At 43.9% G+C, this 24,087-nt stretch overlaps 1 protein-coding gene across 2 annotated transcripts in view; it reads right to left on the reverse strand.

The window, feature by feature from the left end:
* LOC126272742 (limbic system-associated membrane protein) overlaps positions 1-24,087 on the reverse strand; it is an 848,332-nt gene that overhangs the window by 12,993 nt on the left and 811,252 nt on the right. For both annotated transcript variants that reach the window (XM_049975800.1, XM_049975799.1), the window contains exons 7-8: positions 14,471-14,688; positions 2,837-3,023 (exon numbers count right to left, since the gene is read on the reverse strand). In XM_049975800.1, the coding sequence (XP_049831757.1) occupies positions 2,837-3,023; positions 14,471-14,688 (405 nt within the window). The remainder of the gene's footprint in view (positions 1-2,836; positions 3,024-14,470; positions 14,689-24,087) is intronic.

The raw sequence follows: 24,087 nt of genomic DNA on the forward strand, positions 1-24,087 counted from the left end.
CAATTCGATAGAAGCAAAAGGAAGACAAGCAAAAATAGAAGGGGGAATTGAAGAGGGGAAAAGAAATGAAAAGTATAAACGCCTTGTTGAATAATGAACAGAATTTAATGATTGGCAAAGCTTAGTTCAAGAAACATGTAAGAATGTTGTACGCATACTAGAGGCCTTGAGACTCTGAAGGTTTCAAAGTGGTTATGTAAAGGTAAGACAGAGATTTCTAAACTATAATTCAAGCTGTAAGAAATATCCAAAGGAAAATCTGAAGTCTGACCATAACTCAATATTTATGAATAGCATATTAAAAGTGAGTAAATTGCAAAAATGTTGGAAATTAAGGAGACTGGATCTGGATGAATTAAAAGAAATGTAGATTTCAGAGGACTCCGGAGGGAGCATTAGGCAATGACTTACTAAGATAGTCTAAAAAGGAATACAATAGAAGACGAAAGAGGAACTTTGATAGACGAAATGGTGAAGGAAACATAGGACGAAATAGGGAAGAATGACAGGCTCCTTGGATAATACAGGCTATACTGAACTGAAATGACGAAAGGGGAAAATATGAAAGTGCACAAATGAACAGACGTATCAAAATGAGATTGGCACAAAGTGGAAAGTGGTTAAGTAGGAATAGACAGAGGACAAACGCATGGCTGTAGAAGCGTGCATATGTAGGAGAAGGTGGATTCCGCCTATAGAACAATCAAAGAAGCTTTTGAAGGGAAGAATAGCAGCTGCATAAATACGATGTTAAGCCAGTACTAAAAAAAGAAGGGAAAGTGGAAATGTGTAAGGACTATACAGAAGGGCTTTCCAAGGAAAATGAACTTCAATAAAGAAAGAGATCAGGAAGTACGTGAATATAAGATGAGAGATATGATACTACAAGAAACATTTTAAAGAACAATGTAACAATTGAGTCCTGGAGTTACGAGATTACATTGGAATTATTGATACCCTTAAGAGTTCTGATCATGAAAAAACAATTTCACCTGGTGCACAAGTTACTGATATTAGGGAAATACCCTCAGACTTCAAGAACACTAATATTTATGATGCTGTCTAGGTACTGACAGGAGTGAATAGTACGGTACGCTAAGTTAAAGTCATGGTGGCAACGTGCTGTCAGGAATTATTTACAAAAGAATGGAAAATCTGGTACAGCCAGATTTCCAGGAAGATCAGTTTTGATTGCAGAGAAATGTAGGAACACACTCCACAGTACTGACCCTACAACATATCTTAGAAAATAGATATAGGAAAGATGGATTCCGTCTTCAGAAAAATGGAAGAGGCTTCTGAAGGAATGAGAAGCAACTGTATGAATACGAATAAGTTTATGGTATTTGTAGGTTTACGGGTAGATTTCTGAAAATTTTGGCCGGAAATTCTAAAAACAGCAAGGATAAAACACGGGAAGCGAAATTTCATTCCCAACTTGTGCAGTAACGAGATTGAACCATAACAATGGAATGACATGAAAGGGAAATGGTGTTTGAGAGTGAGAGAAGACTCATCGGTGTCATTCAGTCTATACAGTGAGCAAGCAGTAACGGAAACCAACGAAAAATTTGGGGTAGGAATTGACATTCGTGGAGAAGACACAAGAACTTTGAGGTTTTTCCACGCCGTTGTAACACTGTCAGAGAGTGCATACTAGGAAGGATATAAAATGCAGACTGTCAATATCTTGAAAACCACTTATGTGAAAGAGTAATTTGCTAACATCTAATATATATTTAAGTATTCGGACGTTTACCCGGTAGGTTTTTGTACGAAGTGCGCATTTGTACACTAGTGTCATGTGGACGAATAGACACTTTAAAGAAGATCAGACCAGAAGCTTTTGAAATTTGGCGCTGTAGAAGAATGCTGGTAATATGATTTGTAGACCGGTTAAATAATGAGGTGGTACTGAACCAATTTTGGGAAAAGTCAAAGTTATGGATCAATTTGAATATAAGGAGTGATCACTTGATATGACACATACTTAGGTACCAAAGAAAAGTCAGTGCGGTAAGAGAGACGTGTGTGTGATAAAAACTGTAGCGAGGGACAAGGGGATGCGTACAATAAACACGTTCAAATGGATGTAGGTTACTGTAGTTATTAGTGAAAGAAAGACTTCTGCACTGGATGAAGAATGTGGAGAGCTGCATTGAATCTGCCTTCAGAGTGTAAACAACCGTAATGACAATAAAAATCAGTATAGCGTGAGTATGAAGGTTATCAACTTCTGTAACAGATCTACTTCGTCGGAAATTTAATTCCTTTGTTCGGCAAAACAGTGATCATTAGGAACGATGACTACCAGGCTTGACTAAATTTGTGTCGCTTAAAAAGGTACCAGTCGCATGCTATCGTCTGTGTTAAAGTAAATTAACGCAGTTATTTAGAATCATACTTATTTTTCGATTCGCGCCTTGACTCAGTAATATATGTGAGGTAATCAGTCATCAGACCACTTAAACGTTTGTGACCATGCTTCGATACGTGTCACAAGCAAATATGAAATGACTTTTCCCGCATCTGTACATGGTATTTTTCAGCGTCACCTGAAGTTCATGTAGAATAAGATTAATTACCAACAGTGTGGGCTCCCCTAAAAATGCAAAAGATGCCAACTAAAGAAAACTCTTTTCTGTTTTTTGTAGATATAAGAGAATGTAAATGGTGACAATTGCTCTGGAAATTTTCTGACCTCAGAATTAAAATCTCTTAACTTGTTTCGGTTTTCGATTAGACAAAATAAACATATGAACAATGAATATTTATTCAAGTACTTGAATTCATCAACCAGGAATACCATATTTTTAGGCAAAGCGTAGGTACTCACCGATTCCTCTCGTTGTAAACTTGAAGCTTTCGGAATCACGGTTCCATCCGAATCGGTTCTTGGCGCGGACCTTCGCCTCATACTCCGCCCCTGGCTCCAGGTTGGAGATGAAATACCACATCTCCTGGTGGAACTGCTCGCTCGGCTTGGTCGGCAACACGACGTCGACCCAGTATGTGTCATTGTCCTGCAGAAACACACCCACGTTTCTCTGCTCACACTTGCAGTGGAAGGCTCTACTGACAAACATAAACACTGAAAGCACCGTAAGCTAAACCTAAGACACCAGGGACCTACTAAATACGCTGATAAGGACACAATTCTGCATTTAAGTTTATTGTAATGTAACTGTCATCGAATAAAACGAGCGTTTCAGGCACGGTCAAGTGACATTTCTATGGGTTTGAAAAGCCGTAAGAAGACCACTTGTAAGTAGCCTGTTTAAGTTTTTTTTACTGGTAACGCCACATAGCGCTCTGTATGAAAGGTTTTTTTTATTGGTAACGCCACATAGCGCTCTGTATGAAAAATCACTGGCTGTGCTGTGTGCAGTCAGTGGCTGGTTGACATTGTTGTAATACTCGCCATTGTAGTGTTGGGCACCTGGCTGTTAACAGCGCGTAGCGTTGTGCAGTTGGAGGTGAGCCGCCAGCAGTGGTGGACGTGGGGAGAGAGATGGCAGAGTTTTGAAATTTGTAAGACTGGATGTCATGAACTGATATTATGACTATTAAGGTAAATACATTGTTTGTTCTCTATCAAAATCTTTCATTTGCTAACTACGCCTATCAGTAGTTAGTGCCTTCAGTAGTTTGAATCTTTTATTTAGTTGGCAGTAGTGGCGCTCGCTGTATTGCAGTAGTTCGAGTAACGAAGATTTTTGGTGAGGTAAGTGATTTGTGAAAGGTATAGGTTAATGTTAGTCTGGGGCATTCTTTTGTAGGGATTTTTGAAAGTCAGATTGCGTTGCCCTAAAAAAATATTGTGTGTCAGTTTAAGCACAGTTAAGTATAATTTTTCTAAGGGGACGTTTCACACTAAAACCGTAGCCGTAGAGTCGATTTTATTTGTTGATAGTCGTCTTGAAGTTGGCGCGGTATTGTATTTAGAAATATTTTATGTTAAGCGAATCTAGCAGCGGAAACTTAGGCAACTGAAACAGCTTTTCAATGTTAATGAAAAGCGGCAGAGTTGTTTTCCAGATGCGTGCGTTGCGTCACCGTGGATTTCTTTCTAAATGAACGTCTTAGGAAGACATCATAAATTCACCAGCCGTCTTTGTAATTTAATTCTGACAAAGCGCCAGAAACGTGCAGGGAAAAGAAGAACAAGTCACACAGCACGTTATTGTGTTCCCTGCATGCTCTGAGGGCTGTGTTTGTGCCATACGGTAGGCGAAGTGAATCAGAGCGAGAAACTGCTTTTCGGCTTCTGTCTTGGGATCTTCGGCTGACATTACTGGAAGATGGTAGACAGCGGTATAGAAATTGCGAAGGGGACAATTACAGCATAAGAGAAAGAGAGGGACACAGTGGCCCCGGAACAAAGTTGCCAGTGACAAAACAGTTCTAGGGAAAGAGTGAAGAAGACAGTGCGAGTGGGCGATGAATAAAATACGGTGAAAGTGGAAATGGTTGAGAGCCAGAGGGTGTCTATGACAGTAACCACGAGGAAGAGAGAGAGAGAATGATAATGAGAAGAGGCAAAGCGGGGGGACGGAATAAGTGAGATAATAGCAGTAAGAGAGAGCAAGAGGGAGACAATCACAGTGAGAGAAGATAGTAGTAGTAGAAGAGAACGAAGGAGACTGTAGCTGTGAGATAGGAGACATTGACAGTCAGAGAGACAACAAGTGATAGTGACAATCAGTTGGGGTAAATGAGTAAGTGAGAATGAGCAAGAAAAAGCGGATGCATATGAGCTAATTACATTGATGGATTAGTGGGTATGAGAGAGCTACAGTTACAGGAGATCGTGGGAGTGGGGGGTGAGTTGAATGTTATAATGAGCGTGAATATGTTCGCAAGCTAAAATTTTTGGAAAGTAGGATGAGACAGCTGGTATCCAATTTTTCAGTCAGAGTCCTTTAAACAGGAGCATATTCCTCCTCTCGGAGCATTTTTGCGCTAGTTGACTAATACATAATTTCATCTTCACTTTCCTAAGGGATGAAAGAATATTGCTGACATAACCTTCATTCACAAAAACACGCTGCAAGGATACCTCTTTGCTCCTCAGTAACACACATTCAGTCGAACAGCACGGACTCTCAATTCCTGAAACCGTCCGGAAATACAGTAAAACAATAGTGAGTCCCAGCATAGTATCACGTTTACAGGTAATAATCACTATGAGCCAAGTAATTCGTCCACGAACTGAAGCAATTACTTAACCAGGTCATTAGTGACATAGCCATTCTCGCAATGGGTCACCTCAAAATGTAAACGTCAAACTGGTGTAGCAGTAACGCGTCGGCGTGTTGCATATGTATATGGCATATGCAAACAAGCTGAAATATGCGCAGCTGAGTAAAATGTTAACATGCCAGCGAACGGGTGTAAAGTTGCGTAAATATTCATGTGAATTTCCCCACGTGCGTTACGCGCGCAGTCCCACAAGTTTCCACCGCTGCCAGGGGCTTGTGCTACCTACAAATTTCGGGCAAAAATCAACAGCAAATCACTCCGATCGCTGAAATATTAACTACCCAATTAAAATAGCGCATAAACGCTAACTGTTGAATTGTTTCTTTATAGTTCTATCTCTGATGGACTGACTATTTGGTTAAAATAAGGGGCGTTCAAAAAGAAACGAGCCGGAGGCATGATTACAGAAACCAGTACCTGGCTGTTGAGACGCGTGTCCCACTGTGACAAAAGGTAGTGAACGGCTGTCTCATAAACTCCCGGCGCTGCGATGTAAACCAGTCCCGCACGTACAGCAGGACGTCGTCGTCCGAGGTGTATCTTTTGCCCCTCAGAGACTTTTTAAGGGGACCAATAGCGGCGTTATCACAGGGAGAGAGGTCCGGACTGTATGGAGGGTGGCCGAGAACGTCACATTTGTATTTCTGCAGGAGTGCCGTGACTGTGTTGGCCATATAAGGCTTTGAATTGTCGTGGAGCAGAATGACCCCACGGGTGAGATCTGATCGCTTGGCGAAGGGTGGTCAAGGTCTGCGAGTAAAGCTGGACACTCACTGTTGTCCCGTTGTGCAGGAAGTGAATCAGAAGGGGGCCATCTTGGTCAAAGAAGAACGTCAGCATAACCTTTCCTCCACTCGTGTGGATGGCCTTGGCTTTTGTTGGTGGTGGTGGCCCTGGATGCTTCCTCTGGAGACTTTGTCGTTTTGATTCTGGTTCGAAGTGATGACACCATGACTCATCTCCAGCCACCACCCACCATAGGAACGCATTCCCTTCCCGAGCATAGCGCAGCAGATGAGCAAGGCAGTGGGCCATCCGACATGCTGCCTGGTGTGGATGAAGACTGTGGTGCATCCATTGGGCACACGCTTTGCGCATGTGCAGTCGTTCCTTCACGATGGTGTGAACACTTCCGACGCTCAATCCGACCACGGCGGCTATGGCTTTCATTGTCACTTGGCGGTCCTGGGTAACGAGTGCATCCACCAGCTGGACGATGTCATCGCTAACGCTAGTTTTGCCCCAGACCGTGCATCATTGGCTAACGACATCTGTCCTTCCCTGAAGCGCTTGTGCCACGCCGTAACCCTTGCAAAGGGACATGCATTGTTCGTCGTACAGTTGTAACATTCGTTGATGAATGTCCGTTCCTCCTACTCCTTCCGCTATCAGAAAACGGACGACACCTCTTTGTTCTTCTTTTAATGCCTCCATGTCTCTGTTGCAATGCGACTGGCAGCGTTGGACGATTGATGAATGACTGAGTCCAAACAAAGTAGAATGTTATGCATACGGTGGAACAGCGACGGTGTGGTGTACTACGAATTGCTTCCCAGAGGTGTAACCATCACTGCTGACATTCATAGTCAGCAGTAACGATAGATGATGGGAATGGTCGGTGTAGTTCAATAGCCAATTGATGACATTAAATACGTCAGTTAATTTGCCAGAAAGTTTTCATTATGTAAGACCTTTATAAGCCGCTGAAGCCGAAAACCGGTCAACTAAATAAACTAATACTGTGCAACATTCAGAATTGTGTACTTCAAAGCATGACGTGGCACTATATCCAGAAACTTCTGTGACGCTACATAGCTTCTTTTATGTTCATGGTAGCACATCTAATTCTATTATACCGTATTCTTAATAGTGAACGCGCAGCTCTCTTTGAAATTTTTTTTCTCTTAACGCTGCTACATATTTCTGCACCTATCTTCCATTTTCAGGAGATTGCAATCTTGCTTTCAGCAACTACGTACTATCGGATACGTCTAAGTTTCACATGTTTCTGAAGCAAATATCGTGTACATAAATGAAAACTTAAAGCTAAACACCACTCAAGAATTAGCCCATAGTCCTGTTCCGATTGCTGCCGACTGGGTAGTACGAAGAGCAAGGTTCGTATAATTGTGGGACATGTGATCAGCATGTTGCCAGTCAATCCAATCATTATTCTTAGTAGAAGAATCTGGATGGAGCTGCTGTTCTTTTATTCAAACAGCTCCTCTTTTTATCTCAGAAGGCTGAACTAATCCCTTTCCAGGTCTCACCACCTCAGAAAAAAAATTCTGAGGTGGTACCGGGAATCAAACCCGGTCGTTTCGCACTGAAGGCAGCGGCGCTACACATTTTTTTCGTCTTTTTTCTTTCGACCTTTTTCTTCCTCAGTTTTTAGTCACTAATTCTGTGTGGTTGTCGCATGTAATCTTAATTTCATCGATGAGAAATTCACTGAGTTTTTTTTTTTTATTGTATTTCAATTCCCCATCGGGGCGGGCTGGCAGCAGCATATGCGCTGCTCTTCAGCCGAAAGACATAGAAGAAACAATAGAAGACATTTAAAAATAACATAAAGGAGGAAACATGGTGCATATAAATACAAAAAAGGGGAAACATCATGGAAGACAATAGAAAAAAAGGGGCGACTGATAAATTGAGATAAAAACCGTAAAAAAGTAGCGCACACAAAAACCAACTCACTGGGACAATTAAAAGAACACAAGGCGCAGTATGACCGGAGCGTAGAAGTATCGACGGATGGTGTAGCGCATAACAGTCAGTGACAGTAACACTAAGTACAAGGCCAGCACACAATTAAAATCACAGCTCTCGACGCACAGGAGAACAGAACTAAACACAACACTTACGTGGCATACTGACGATGAGCAAAACGGACGATCTGCCAGGAGCAAGGAGATGAGGAAGAAGGGAGAGAGGGGAAGAGATGGAGCAGATGGGCGGAGGGCCAGGTAGGGAGGGACGCGGGAGGGAAAGAGGCGAGGATAGGGTGCAGGGACTCGGGGAGGGGGGGGGGGGAATTTCACTCAGGTTCTTTTGTTTTGCTTTTGTATAATTATTACTGAGGGTAGCCACGATCGAGCACAAAGAGCTACCGTGCTGTCTTCGGATACAGAGGTGATATGTAGACGTATGTAATTACCTAAAGGGTGACGCAAAAGTCCTTTAACATTTGAAAACACGTTATTCACGGAACAGTGTAGATAGAGAGGTAAAAACTGGCACACTTGCTGAAAAGATATGGGGTTTTCCTGACACCAAAAACAAGTTCAAAAATTGGCCAACAGATTGTGATAGACAGCTACACGTCAGTGATGCCGCATGAGAATCGTGTACAAAATGCTCCACCCCACGTTGCTACACGTGTGAAAGACCCCTTGCTCACATCGTTTGGGCTAAGGATCGCGTGCTGAGCCGCCACGTTCGTCATGCTTGGCCTCCAAGTTCCCCAGACAACAATCAGTGTGATTATTTCTTGCAAGGTTTCCTAAAGTCGCAAATCCACCGCGCTCGTCCGACGTCATTAGGGATGCTAAAAGACATCATCCGACGGCAATTTCTCAGCATGCCCACTGATCTGAGGCACAGTGCTTTTCACATTGTCCCTCGATTATGTATTGTTGATGAATGACGGTCGATACGTCGAACGTTTGTGATAAAGAACACCGTCTTCACTAAAAATCACTGTTCTGCTACTTATTGCATTGGTGTCGTATGAAGCATCACCTGCTGATCTTTTTGTGCACATTTTTGGTTTCACCAAAGCCCCTTGTTACCTCAGGCATGTGAACCAATTTTTGTCTTTCTACTTGCGTTATTTCGTGAAGTACTCAATTTTTCAAGTGTTAACTTACTTTTTGGTCATGGTGTACAACTGCTAAAACATCTAGTGATTTAAATAGTAGCATGATACGATGGTCGCTAGGCTGTTTTGTACTTAACGTTTCTGTACAGAACGGTCATATTCACTTACTAACAGCGACTTTTCTTTTTATTTCGAGACATGAAGAAAGAAGCGACTGCAATTACGCAGGCCGTTGATGTGCGGCTTTTTTTTTTTTTAGCCTTTCTTTGTGAGCCGCGGCGTGACGGATGCCCAGTCCGGTTCTAGACACGCAGGAGGACTTATCTGCCATTGTGCGGCAGTGGTTCGCGTGCTGCTCGTCGGTTGCCGGCCGACCCTTTAACCACGGCAACGAGAGCACTGTTTTCAATTTATTTTTATTTTCACCCATTTTTAAAATAGCTTAATTTATGGCAGCGGCAGGGAGGGGCTGATCCTCCCCCTTCTCCCTCCCCCAATCGGTACCGTGGCACGCTCGCGGAGGGGTCGGTCGCTGACTGCCCATAGAGGCCCGGGCGTGCGGCCGTGAGCAGGCAGCGCTGTTTGGCTTTCTTATCTGTCGCGGCTCGACCACGCTATCACTCACCGTCCACTCTCTATGTATGAGCGTAATGTTATTTGCATGATGAACGGCAGTTTAGATTAACTCTGTTTAGCTAACTACACCTAGCCGCACCGTGCTGTGTGTGTGTGTGTGTGTGTGTGTGTGTGTGTGTGTGTGTGTGTGTGTGTGTGCGTGTGCTTGTGGTCGCTCCAACAGTGAATTTTGCCTGTCGTTTAATCGGATGTCATTTCCGTAGCGAATTGCATGCAGATTTCTGCCATGTAAACTGTCACCAGCAGATATCTTTAGATCTGTCGCCAGATTGCTGTAGAATTACGACCTTTTTGACCGCTAAGTCCCCACCGTCAATTTTAGATTACTAATTAAGGGGGGGGGGGGAGAATTTTAAAACAAAAGTGCGTCGAACATAACCGCGTGTACTGAGGTTTTTGTGAGCTCGTAGTAAGGAATACTGTCCTATGCGACCTGAAGAAAAAATTAGCCACCCCCCCCCCCCCCTCCCTCCAGAGATATCATGCACAGTAATGCCATCTCCCGCTTGGATCTGACGTCAATTAGGAGAGGAAAGGAGTCCAAAAGTGTTATTACACTATTGCAATTAAAATTGCTACACCAAGAACAAATGCAGATGATAAACGGGTATTCATTGGACAGATATATTATACTAGAACTGACATGTGATTACATTTTCACGCAATTTGGGTGCATAGATCCTGAGAAATCATTACCCAGAAATACCACCTCTGGCCGCAATAACGGCCTTCATACGCCTGGGCATTGAGTCAAACAGAGCTTGGATGGCGTGTACAGGTATAGCTACCCACGCAGCTTCAACACGATACCACAGTTCATCAAGAGTAGTGACTGGTGTATTGTGACGAGCCAGTTGCTCGGCCACCATTGACCAGACGTTTTCATTTGGTGAGAGATCTCTAGAACGTGCTGGCAAGGGCAGCAGTCGAACATTTTCTGTATCCAGAATGGCCTGTACAGGACCTGCAACAAGCGGCCGTGCATTATCCTGCTGAAATGTAGGGTTTTGCAGGGATCGAGTGAAGGGTAGAGCCATGGGTCGTAACACGTCTGAAATATAACGTCCACTGTTCAAAGTGCCGTCAATGCGAACAAGAGGTGACCGACACGTGTAACCAATGGCACCCCATACCATCACGCCGGGTAATTCGCCAGTATGGCGATGACGAGTACACGATTCCAATGTGTGTTCACCGCGATGTCGCCAAACACGGATGCGACCATCATGATGTTGTAAACAGAACCTGAATTCATCCGAAAAAAATGACATTTTGCCATTCGTGCACCCAGGTTCTTCGTTGAGTACACCATCGCAGGCGCTCCTGTCTGTGATGCAGCGTCAAGGGTAACAGCAGCATTGTCTCCGAGCTGATAGTCCATGCTGCTGCAAACGTAGTCGAACTATTCGTGCAGATTGTTGTTGTCTTGCAAACGTCCCCATCTGTTGACTCAGCGACCGAGCCATGGCTGCACGATCCGTTACAGCCATCCGGATAAGATGCCTGTAATCTCGACTGCTAGTGATACGAGGCCGTTGGGATCCAGCACGGTGTTCCGTATTACCCTCCTGAACCCACCGATTCCATATTTCGCTAACAGTCATTGGGACTCGACCAACGGAAGCTGGAATGTCGGTATACAATAGGCCGCAATCGCCATAGGCTACAATCCGACCTTCATCAAAGTCGGAAACGTGATGGTACGCATTACTCCTTCCTACACGAAGCATCACAACAACGTTTCACCAGGCAACGCCGGTCAAATGCTGTTTGTGTATGAGAAATCGGTGGGAAACTTTCCTCATGTCCGCACGTTGTAGGTGTCCTCACCGGCGCCAACCTAGTGTGAATGCTCTGAGAATCTAATCATTTGCACATCAGAGCATCTTCTTTCTGTCGGTTAAATTTTGCGTCTGTAGCACGTCATCTTCGTGGTGTAGCAATTTTAATGGTCAGTGGTGTAGGTATATTAAATCCTGCAGAGTTTCTAAATCGTGGACGAGGTTGATAGCTACGTTTTAGCCTTCCAGACATTTTCTTTATTATTGAGATTGAGTGATTTAGTGACCCAGTCGAGCTGCAATAGGTTGCCAGATTGTTCCTCACACCAGTCCCGTAAACCTGGAATCCAGAGCACTTGGACGACTGGAGGAAGGCCGCTTGGGATCCGCGTGAAGCGTGAGCTGGAGTCACTTGATGTGGGGCGAGTACGGTCCCAAATCCACTGCTTAAACTGACTGCCGCCCTAATTAGAGCAATCTCAAATTTCGTGCAATGTGGAGAGGTTGCAAATGTGCATATGTTCGTGATATGATATTTTCCGACTTTTTAAATTTGCACCACACTAAACTCGGTGCAGTTGCATGCGAAGCGTTTTCCTCACCGCCAGACACCTTCGCCCTCCCTCTTTGTTACGGAGTATCAGCGGACCACGGAGACGAGTACATTCACAACCAGCAGAGCCTACTCTGGTTCTCCACCGCGGTGTCCTACACCAGAGTTTGAAGAGGCTCTACTGCTTGCAGTGGAAGAATACGCGACTACGAGTACCATGAACATAGCAACTAGACTGAATGTGCATCACTAAACTGTCTGGCATGTTCTGAATAAACAGCAGTACACCTGTACCTACCCCAGAACGCACATTTGCAGCCACAGTATTTTACGCCACGAGCCCAAATTCTGTAGGTGGCGAATCGTTTCACGGATGAAGCCAAGTTCACTAGTGAACGAGTTCTCAATTTCCCACAGTAGTCATGTGTTTGGCTGATGTAAACCCACATGCTGCGTGCTCCAATGGATTGCAGAAACGAAACGATTTGAATATTTGGACAAGGTTCCTGAAAGGGCTTGTGACTGGGCATTACTTTCTTTCACGTATCTCTCGGGAGCCGCATTTTGAGATTCCTTGACGGCGCACTACGTGGGCTCTTGGAAGATGTGTCACTACAAGTGCATCAAAACATGGCGTCCCAGCACGAGGGCGCAGCACATCATTTTCCACGTGCAGTCCTTGATAATCTGGAAAAACGATTTGCGCAACAGTGGAGAGGTAGTGGTGGCCCAGCTACTTGATCTGTACGTTCTCCCGACTTGAACCCGCTAGATTAATATCTGTAGGGTCACATGAAATACTTGATTTGCAACACCCCTGAGGCAGCCAGGAAGATTTTGTGCAGCGGTTACGGCTGCAGCGTATGCTGGAACACCTGGAATTGGAGTTCGTGTGTACCGGAACGTGGTACGAAGGTACATTGTTGGCGTTGACGTTGATGGTCGTCGCTTCGAGTACTACTTGTAGGCGGTCTCAGACGACAAAGAGCACGAGTCAGAGAGCAGCGTATGTTGTGGTATTTTGCGTATAGCAAGAAAACATGAGTTCCTGTGCTAAACTTTGTCTTCGTTCAATTAGCTCTGAGCAGTATGGGATTTAACTTCAGAGGTCATCAATCCTCTAGAACTACTTAAACCTAACTAACGTAAGGACATCACACACATCCATGCCCAATGCAGGATTCGAACCTGCTACCGTAGCGGTCGCATGGTACCAGTCTCTAGCGCCTAGAACCGTTCGGTCACCTAGGCCGGCTAACTGTGTTGGTCCCCACTACAAGTCACCAACGCCCCTGTTAAGGGAATTCAGTTACATCCAGTATATGTACTTTGTAAGTGGTAACATCCAGTATATGTACTTTGTAAGTGGTACTTGTTTTTCATTGTTTTATGCAGAATCTTCTATTGTCCATTAATATTATACAATGGCCAAAACAAGTGGACATATTACAGCAGGAAAAAGATTAAGAGGAAGAAAACCGGCGAGGATTAGAAGAAGCAGAAAGAGTTCAGATTTTCATGGTAATATTGTCCGATGACTCCAAACACGCAAAGTAAAATTTCCAATGGTTTATTTTGTCGGTTTGCAAATCCTCAGATGTAAATGTCTTTTGGAATGAGAAAGTTCACTGATTAGCAAGGGAAGTCACTTAATCAGTGCCCACTAGATCGTACAACATACAATATATGAATTATAAATGATCTTGACGTACTCTATTCTGTAAAACATGTACCCCAAAGGCCAGACAATGGAACTGACATGTGTATGTAAAAAACCTTAATATATGCCAATGATAATTTTGTAAATGTGGAACGATTTGACTCTCAGGAAATGCTCGAACAGCTACTCTTAAAGCAAGTTCATCGAATAACGTCCTATCACATCGTGTCAGTGTGTCATTCAGACGAAGCGAACGGCTGCATTTTGGCGCCGTTCAGCATTGGTCCTGCACATCTACACGATCCCAAATGTGACACAGCCACCTGCCTAAGAATTTGATGCCAGTTGAAACATTCAGCACTAGATATGGGAGACCAAAGAAAGGCACAGAGTGGGCGCCATCACCTTGTATTCACTTCAACAACTGCCCCTTTAATGGCTTAAGGAATTTAAGATGCTGATCAAGACGTTTGTATAGATGATTTCCACTGAATCACTCAAAATATTAATAATAATAAAATAAAAAATAAAGTAAAAGAGGAAAAAATATTAAAATAGAATATGAAATTTCTTTGTCTCAACGAAGTTAACAAACTCGATACGATCAATATCCCCTTGATGCACTCATCACTGAACAATGGTATTTACTGGAGACATTCGTCGTTAGTCGATTGTACCAACACAGACGATAGAAACCAAGTTCCCTGATACATAACTGTAAACCGACCCGACAGTGTCACATGTTTCAGACTTACCCGCCTCGCCGGCCGCCTTCCGTTGTGCTGTTGTTGCTGATGCTGGTGCTGCTGTTGCATCAGCAGCTGCTGTCCCTGAGGGCCCGGGATGGGTAGCTTGCGGAAGGACAGCTTGTACTCCTCGATGGGCGTGTAGCTGTTAACTGCCCACGAGATGTTGTAGCGGTCCCGAAATCGACTCACCGGCTTGCTCACGAACGTCACCGGGTTTGGCTTGCCTGCAACATATATCTGGAATGATTCCGATTCAAGAATAGCACAGAGAGATTCATTGTACTGTTCAAGAGATCAATTAGAAACGCAGTTACTAAATACTACACTTATCGACAAGCCAAAAGTAATGCTCGACGAGACGTACAGAGCCATTCGACGTATATTATAGTAGAAATAATTAATGATGTAGGTAAAGTAATGCAAAAGGAACTTCGAAATTCTACATAGAATATCATAGTAGGAAGACAATTTCCAAAGATTAAAATTAATCTGTAATTTTGATATTTTACAAGAAAGGACACAAACAAGTTACGAAAGAAGCTATAAAACTCTCAATCTCTTCTTTGTAGTATACTCAATAAAATTATCACCAACTGCTTAGGAGAAAACTAGTATTTTAATGAGGAACGAACAAGCAGGCATCAGAAATCAGCATGACACAACAGACTCGATAAATAAGTCCATATTACCACTTCGTTTAGGTGCCAATTATTTTTAGAAGCCTTTCGCTCTGTGCTAACAGCCCTTGAGAAACAAAGCGTTAATTAAGCATATCTTATAACCCTCATTAATACATATATCAGTGCTACATGTTTCGAGGAATCTCATGAGAAAAGTGAAAAATGTACAGTCGAAAAATATTTCCTACTGGCCTGAAGGAAGTTTTGATAACCTTATGCCGTAAGAAATTAAGAGGAAGTAAACGTCAATGGAAATTATTTGAACCACCTTCGTTTTGCTAATAACTGAGTGCTGTTGCGTCTGGTACGGATAAACTTGATCGAACCAGTTTGAAGTAAGACTGCTGATATATTAAAACAAGCCTGAAATGATGTGCAGTGAACATATTCGCAAGAGAACACTACAACATAACAAGAAGCTTTAGACCGAGTGGGCACATTCATTTATATTCAGAACATTTGATGAAAACGATTGGATTGACAGAAAAGGAATACAGAAAAGGGTAAAAGGGACAGGAAATGCGTTTGGTAAACTACAATGGGTTATCATAACGAAGATTCCCATCAGTTTGGAACGACAAGCTTATAGTAACTTTTTCTTCCTGTTTTGACTTGTGTAAGTAATACATGCAATTGCTACTTTATGCAAACAATGTTCAGATGCAATTATAATATATAAATGTTTCAAAATATTATAGCTATTCAGCAGTGAATAGAGAGGTGCATGACAGTCATTACTAGAAGAGCCGGGAAACACAGAAATGTTTCAGAGAACAGAGCAGAGTGTGTAATGTAATAATGTCATGAAAATTAAATACAGGTGGGTGGGCAGGTAGCCAGGGGAATAGACGGTAGACGATTTCCAATGAAGAGTAAACAAGACGCCTTAATGAAACACAGGTGAATGATATCAGGAAACGCGTGGGAGTCACTGTAATACATAGAGCTACGGGGATCAAGCAATAATGTCAGCTGGCTGATGAACAGGTCTCCAAAAGTCGGAGGTCAGAGGGATATTGTTTCGCCCACTTTCAAGTAAGCAGTTTCCTCAAGTATGAAGCATTCATCTCGAGGGACAACTGAGTTTGCTCTTGCATGTCATGAAATGAAAGGTGAAGAAATAAAATGGAGTGTGTCTCTATTAGAAAGATTAATTATCTTTTTGGTTAAACGCAAAAAAGTTTGTTACAGACGGTCCAGTCACATAAATGTGACCACCACGTACAATGATGAGCGAATACATTATATCCACTAGCTTAATGGATGGTTTGTCCATCTTTGTAATGAAATACATCTCCAGTTTTGCATATCAGGGATCCGACAGTTGGTTGGTAGGCTTGTGGAGATATATGGAATTAAATGTTCACGAACAAGTCATGTAATTCGCGTAAATAACGGGCAGCTGATCTACGTATGCAGTGATGGCGGCTGATGGCGACCCACATGGGTTCCATATGATTTAGATCGGACGAATTTGGTCGCTGAGACATCAACTTAAGTACACTATAACGTTCCTCAAACCACTGTAACACGGTTCTGGCTTCAAGACAGCGACAGTTCTATTGCTGAAAGACGACGTTACCGTTACGGAAGATATCAAGCATGAAGTTTAGAGAACAAACCTTCACCGAAGAGTCAAGCAGTATATTGCTCCCTCCTACGTATATCTCGCGAAGAGACCATGAGGATAAAATCAGAGAGATTAGAGCCCACACAGAAGCATACCGACAATCCTTCTTTCCACGTACAATACGAGACTGGAATAGAAGGGAGAACCGATAGAGGTACTCAGGGTACCCTCCGCCACACACCGTCAGGTGGCTTGCGGAGTATGGATGTAGATGTAGAAGGGATGCAGATGGTTCGCAGTTGTTGGTGTGTCGTCAATTACTACCGCTGGTCGCATGGAAGCGCAGGAAATGCCTCCCACAGCATAATACTGCTCCCGCCACACTACGTCAGTGGCGCTCTGTACGTTTTGAGGCACCGTTCACTTCGATGACGGCGTTTGTGGAGACGACCATCGACCTAGTGTAGCAAAAATTTGATTCACCGAAAGAGATGAAGAGATGACACGTTTCCATTGATCGACGGTCGAATCCCGACGGTCCCGTGCCCGCTAAAATCACAGTTGACGAAGCCATTGGGTCAACGTCTGAACACGCAGGGGTGGCCTGCTGCAGAGCTCCATGTTCAGCAATGTAAGATGAACAGTCTGCTCCAAAGTACTTGGACGTAGACTTGCATTGCGCTCTTTCGGCAGAGATGCCACAGATCACCATGTGCTCTACTTTACAGAATAGACAAGCCCCGGAACCCATGTTCTGTAAAGAGTCGTGAACGTCCAAACTCCAGTGGAAGACTCTGCAGGAGAGACGCTCAGTAGCTCGATACGGGCTTTTGTTGAAGTTTCAAGAACATACCTTCACCGAGGAGTCAAGCAGTATATTGCTCCTCCTACCATGAGTATAAAATCAGAGAGATTAGAGCCCACACGGAGGCATACCGACAATCCTTCTTTCCACGAACAATACGAGGCTGGAACAGAAGGGAGAACCGATAGTGGTACTCAAGGTACCCTCCGCCACACACCGTCAGGTGGCTTGCGGAGTATGGATGTAGATGTAGATGTAGATTGATCACCTAGTAGTAGTTTCACTGTTCTTCTACCTCTTTCCGTAGATGCTCACGACAGTTGCACGTAACCATTCGACCAGCTTCGCCGTTTTCGACGTACTCGTTCATAGAGTCTGTGTAATAATAATATTCCCTTTGTGAAAGTCGATTACCTCAAAGGATTTCCCGATTTGCGGCCCACATCTTCGCTACGCTAATCCCCCATCCTCGAGTGCCCCATTTACATACTTTTGTCACCGCATCACGTGCTCTCAACACCACGACGCGGCATCCAATGACGCGGTGGGCTATGGTCATAATGTTTTGGCCGACCAGTGTATGTTCGATGTCAACGCGCAATAACCACTCGCAGACGGCAGGTGTCAGGGGCAACGTTAGCAATGCTGTGAATATAAAACGAGTCCGGGGGGCGTGGAAAACAGCGAAGTCGTTGGCATAATGCGGAAACAGAGCGATTTGTCTGACGCCTAAGGGACAGGATCATTGCCTTTCGGGCCAAGGGTGGAAACATTTCCGAAACGGTTAAATTTGTAAACTGTTCGTGTGCAGCTGTGATTAAAGTAAGCCAATACGTTGCGTGGCGTAAACGTGCCATCCAAAACCTAAGCCGAGTCTATTTTAGTGCACCATAGGGGTAAATGACGGTTGCGAGGGTGTTTACGGACGGATAGACATGTAACAGTTGAGCAACTGACCGCCCTGTCAACAAGAGGTTACCAATACTGTCTTATCAACGACCGTTCAGCGTACATTGCTGCGTATGGGCCTCCACTGCAGGCGCCTGGCTCACGCACCCGTACTGACTGCTGTTCATCTGCGACGTCTACTGAGTGGCGACAGGTGGACTTCACAGATGAATTACGTTTTGTGCTTCATCGGACAGATAGCCTTTGGCGTGTACAGCATGAAACGCCAGGAAGCAAACACAGTAAAACAATCATTGGAAGGGTCCAAGGCGCAGGAGGAGCGCTATGTTCTCGGAAATGTTTTCATGGGATTCCATGGGTGATCTCGTCATTATGGAAAGCACAGTGGATCAGCATAAGCATGCATCTATTCTTGGGGACCATGTCCGTTCCTACATGCAGTATGTTGTTTTCTCGGTACGATGGCGTCTACCAGCAGGACAGTGCTGCACATTATACACGTCGCAGTGCGCACGCGTGGTTCGAAGAGCGCCAGGATGAGTGGACCCTATTCCCATGACTAGCAAACTCCTCGCACTAGAACCCTACAGAGAATCTACCGGAACACCTAAATTGGGCTGTTCGCAACATAGATTCTCAGCCGGGAAACCTAGCGCAGACGGACACGTCACTGGAGTCAGAATGGCTCTACATATCTGTCAGTACCTTCCACAACCTCACGTCTCGCAGCAGACCGCGCTACAGAAGGTGGTTATTCAGGTTTCTGGCAGATTCTACATTAATGTGACTGGCCAATGTATTATTGGATCCTTTGGTAATGGCGTAACGCCGAAACGCGTAAGGTGTAATAAAGTCAGTAAAATACTGCAATCAAGACAAATTATGTTATTACAATGCAACCAAATGGAGGGTATATCTCATAGATCAGTTATACAACATACATTTATTTAGTAACTGTAGCAACTGTATTTCTCTTTTTGTTCTCGCCTATACTAGCTTTCATAGAGTATTTAGAATATTGTCGCTGCCCTGCTGACACCTGTCGCCTATCGGAACGCCGCCTGCTACCTCAGACTGGTGGCGGCGCCTTAATCCCCTTGTCCATCGCACGCGAGTGTACTTCATCAGTGGTGGTATGCAGGCCATTTCAGCCAAATGAGCCGTGCAAGAGGCAGGTTAGCCCCCTTGGTGTTAGCCGCAGCTTCCACCCTCCGCCAAACCAACACAAGGGTGTGCATCGCCGCTCTGGAGTCACCGAGCAGTTCGCGACAAAAAGTGTGTGTGTGAACGCTCCCCCCCCCCCCCCTCCCCCCAGGAAACGCCTCACACCTGACGAGTGTAACCCCTACGTTTGTGTAGTAGAGTAATGGTTGTGTACGCGTGCGTGGAGAACTTGTTTGCGCAGCAATCGCTGACATAGTGTAACTGAGGCGGGATAAGGGGAACCAGCCTGCATTTGCCGAGGCAGATGGAAAATCGCCTAAAATCCATCCACAGACTGGCCGGCTCACCGGACCTCGACACAAGTCCGCCGAGCGGATTCGTGCCGGGGAACAGCCGCTCCTTCCCGTCCGGAAAGCCGTGCATTAGACTGCACGGCCAACCGGGCGGGATAATTGTCTTCAATATTAACTTTTTAGTCTTATGATGCGTTTCTGAGTCCGCCTTCCTTTTCATCCCAGAGTGGCACTTGCAACCTACGTTCTCCACTATTTGATTATAGCATTCCAATCTCTGTCTTCCTCTACCGTTTTCTGCCTTCTATAGCTCTAACTAGCACCAAGGAATTCATTCCCTGATGTCTTAACAGATGATCTGTCATCCTGTACCTACTCCTTGTCAGTGTTTTCCATATATTCCTTTCCTCTCCGATTCTGCGCAGAACCTCCTCATTCCTCACCTTATCGCCGGCCGCTATGACAGAACGGTTCTAGGCGCTTCAGTCCGCAACCGCGCTGATGCTACAGTCGGAGGCTCGAATTCTGCCTCGGGTATGGATGAGTGTGATGTCCTTCGGTTAGTTAGGTTTAAGTAGTTCTAAGTCTAGGGGACTGATTACCTCTGATGTTAAGTCCCATAGTGCTTAGAGCCATTTGAACCATTTGAACCTCACCTTATCAGTCCATCTAATTTTCAACACTCATCTATAGCATCACATCTCAATTGCTTCGATTCTCTTCTGCTCCGGTTTTCTCACAGTTCATGGTTCACTACCATACAATTCTGTGCTCCAAACGTACATTCTAAGAAATTTCTTCCTCAAATTAAGGCCTATATTTGGTACTACTAGACTTCTCTTGGAGAGAATGCCATGGCCTTACTGCCAGTGCTGCTTTTGATGTCCTCATTGGTCCATCTGTCACCGGTTATTTTGCTGCCTAGGTAGCAGAATTCCGTAACTTCATCTACTTCGTGACAATCAGTCTAGCTGTTCTCATTTCTGCCACTTCTCGTTACTTTCGCCTTTCCCCGATTTACTCTCAGTCCATATTACGTACTCATTAGACTGTTCATTCCATTCAATAGATCATGTAATTCTTCTTCACTTTCACTCAGAATAGCAATGTCCTCAGCGAATCATATAATTGATACCCTTTCACCTTGAATCTTAATTCCACTCCTGAACCTTTCCTTTAGTTCCATCACTGCTTCTTCGATGTACACACTGAACAGCAGTGGTGAAAGCCTCTGTCCCTGTCTTATTTCAAGCACATCGATCTAGGCTCTCGTACATATTGTACATCACCCGTCTCTCCCTATAGCTTAATTTTTCTCAGAATTTCACCAATTTCATATCGTTGAACGCTCTTTTCAGGTCAACAAATCCTATGAACGTATCTTGATGTTTCCTTAGTCTTGCTTCCATTATCAACTGACAAATCAGAATAGCCTCTCTGGTGCCTTTACCATTCCTATACCCAAACTGACCATCATGTAACACATCTTCAATTTTTTCCCATCCTTCTGTATACTATACTTGTAAGCAACTTGGAAGCAGGAGCTGTTAAGCCGATTGTGGAATAATTCTTGCCCTTGTCGGCTCTTGCAGCCTTCGGAATTGTGTGGGCGATATTTTTCCGGAAGTCAAATGGCATATCGCCAGACTCATACATTCTACACACCAACACGAATAGTCGTTTTGTTGCCATTTCTCCCAATGATTTTAGAAATTCTGATGGAATATTATCCATCGCTTCTGCCTTATTTGATCTTAAGTTTCTCCAGAGGTCTGTTAAATGCTGATTATAATACTGGAGAGGCCTTCAATGAATTCTTTCCATCAATCCGCTCTCTCCTATACATTTAACAGTGGAATTCCCGTTGCACTCTTAATGTTACCATTCTTGTTTTTAAATTCACCGAGGGTTGTTTTGACGTTCCTATATCCTGAGTCAATCCTTACAACGACCTTTTCCTTTTCGATGTCTTCACATTTTTCATGCAGTCATATCATGTTAGGTTCTCTGCACTTTCTATTTATTTCATTCCTCAGCGAGTTGTATTTCTGAATTTCCCCTCAACATTTTTGTACTTTCTCCGTCCATCGATCAGCTGAAGTATTTCTTCTGTTACCCGAGGCTTCTTCGCAGTTACCTTCTTTGTACCTATGTTTTTCCCTTCAACTTCTGTGATGGCCCTTTTTAGAAATTCCCATTCTACTTCAACTGAACTGCCGCTCGGCTATTCCTTATTGCTGTATCTATAGCCTTAGAGAACTTCAAGCGCATCTTGTCATTCATTAGTACTTCTGTATCCCACTTCTTTGCGTATTGATTACTCGTGACCAATGTCTTAAACTACAGCCTACTCTTCATCACTACTATATTGTTATCTGAGTCTATATCTGCTCCTGGGTACGCTTAACAATCCACTATCTTGTTTGAAAATCTCTGTCTGGCGATGATGTACCGTAACGTATCACCCAGCCTGTTCCAAGTTTATCTTCTCCTCTTGTGATTCTTGAATTGCGCATTCACTATTACTAGCTGAAAATTATAACAGAACTCAATTAGTGTTTCTCCTCTCTCATTAATTGTCCCAACCCTATATACTCCTGTAACCATTTCTTCCACTTCTTCCCCTAAATCTGCATTCCAGTCCCCCATGATTATTAGACTTTCACCTTCCTTTACGTTCTGTATTACCCTTTCAATATCCTCATATACTTTCTCTATCTCTTAATCTTCAGCTTTTGACGTATACCTGAACTATCGTTGTGGGTTTGCTGTCGATTCTGACCAGAACAACTCTGTCACTGAACTGTTCACAGTAACACGATTTCTGCTTTCCTTGCTGTTCCATTTCACTTCACTGAGTCCAACTATATCCAGATTAAACTTTTGAATTTTCCTTTTCAGATTTTCTAGCTTCCATAGCACGTTCAAGCTTCTGACATTCCACGACCCGACTCGTAAAACGTTACCCTTTCGTTGGTTATTCATGCTTTTTATAATGGTCGCCTCCCCCTTGGCAGTCCCCTCCCAGAGATCCGAATGGGGGACTGTTCCGGAATCTTTTGCCAATGGAGAGACCATCATGACACATTTTCAGTTACACGCCATATGTGCTGTGGATACACGTTATGTGTCTTGAATGCAGTGGTTTCCATTGTCTTCTGCACCGTCACGCCGTTGATGATTGCTGATTCTTTCACCTTTAGGGGCAGTTTCCCACCCCAAGGACAAGAGAGTGCCCTGAACCTCTTTCCGCTTCTCCGCCCTGTTTGACAAGACCGTTGGCAGAATGAGGGTGACTTCTTATGTCTGAAGTCTTTGGCCCCAATGCTGACTATTAATCAAAATTTATGCGGTACCGGGTCTCGAACCAATGACCGATGACGTTTTGATTGCTAATCAAAGACGCTACCTCCCCCTTTTTTTTCGCGTTCGTTGATTTGGCTTTGCCGGACGTCACATGACACCCGTTGAAGTTCATTGTTGATCACTCCGTTTTTATATTACAGAGAGCTGCCAACTGTCTGATCGAACACGCTGAGCTACCGTGCCGGAGTCCGAGACCGCGGGTGCTTCTTCAGATTACATCGTACCATGTGTGAACTCCGTGACTAATAACATCGACGCAGAGACCTTCCGACATTTGAATGGGAGTTTGAAGTCGCTTCTTCAGTGTGTATGTTCATTTTCTTTCCCACTGCTCCTCCTCAATCTGTTCTTGAGATAGAAAAGCCGGGTACAGTAGGTCTGCTAAAACTACTACACACGTAATTACATAGAGACAGTTTCATTATGTGAATTCATGCCCACCTACAATACAGAGAAGTGTTCTCTTTAAGTGCAAAAACACATTTCACCATCTTTGTGTCATCATCATTGATAATTTTTATTTAGGGCTTTAAAATGTAGCCATGTGTAAGTAATAATTATTCGAACGAATGTTTTTTAAATTTTAACTTACTTCACACAGAAGTAATCGCTGATGACGCAGAAAGTTGGTAAAACATGTTTGGGCAATTAAAAGGAACAGCTGTTTGGATAACAGATGAACGTCCCAAATCTCAGTGACTTGTAGAGCATCATAACCAAACGAAAATTATGTTACAGAGTACATGGAGCTTGTGACACTGAATAAAACAGTGATACTAAGACCAAATTTATACCTCACACCGCTGACAAAGAGAGAAACAAAAGGACTGACATAG

Source organism: Schistocerca gregaria, chromosome 5 (assembly GCF_023897955.1).
Source record: "Schistocerca gregaria isolate iqSchGreg1 chromosome 5, iqSchGreg1.2, whole genome shotgun sequence".
Taxonomy (NCBI): Eukaryota; Metazoa; Arthropoda; class Insecta; order Orthoptera; family Acrididae; genus Schistocerca; species Schistocerca gregaria.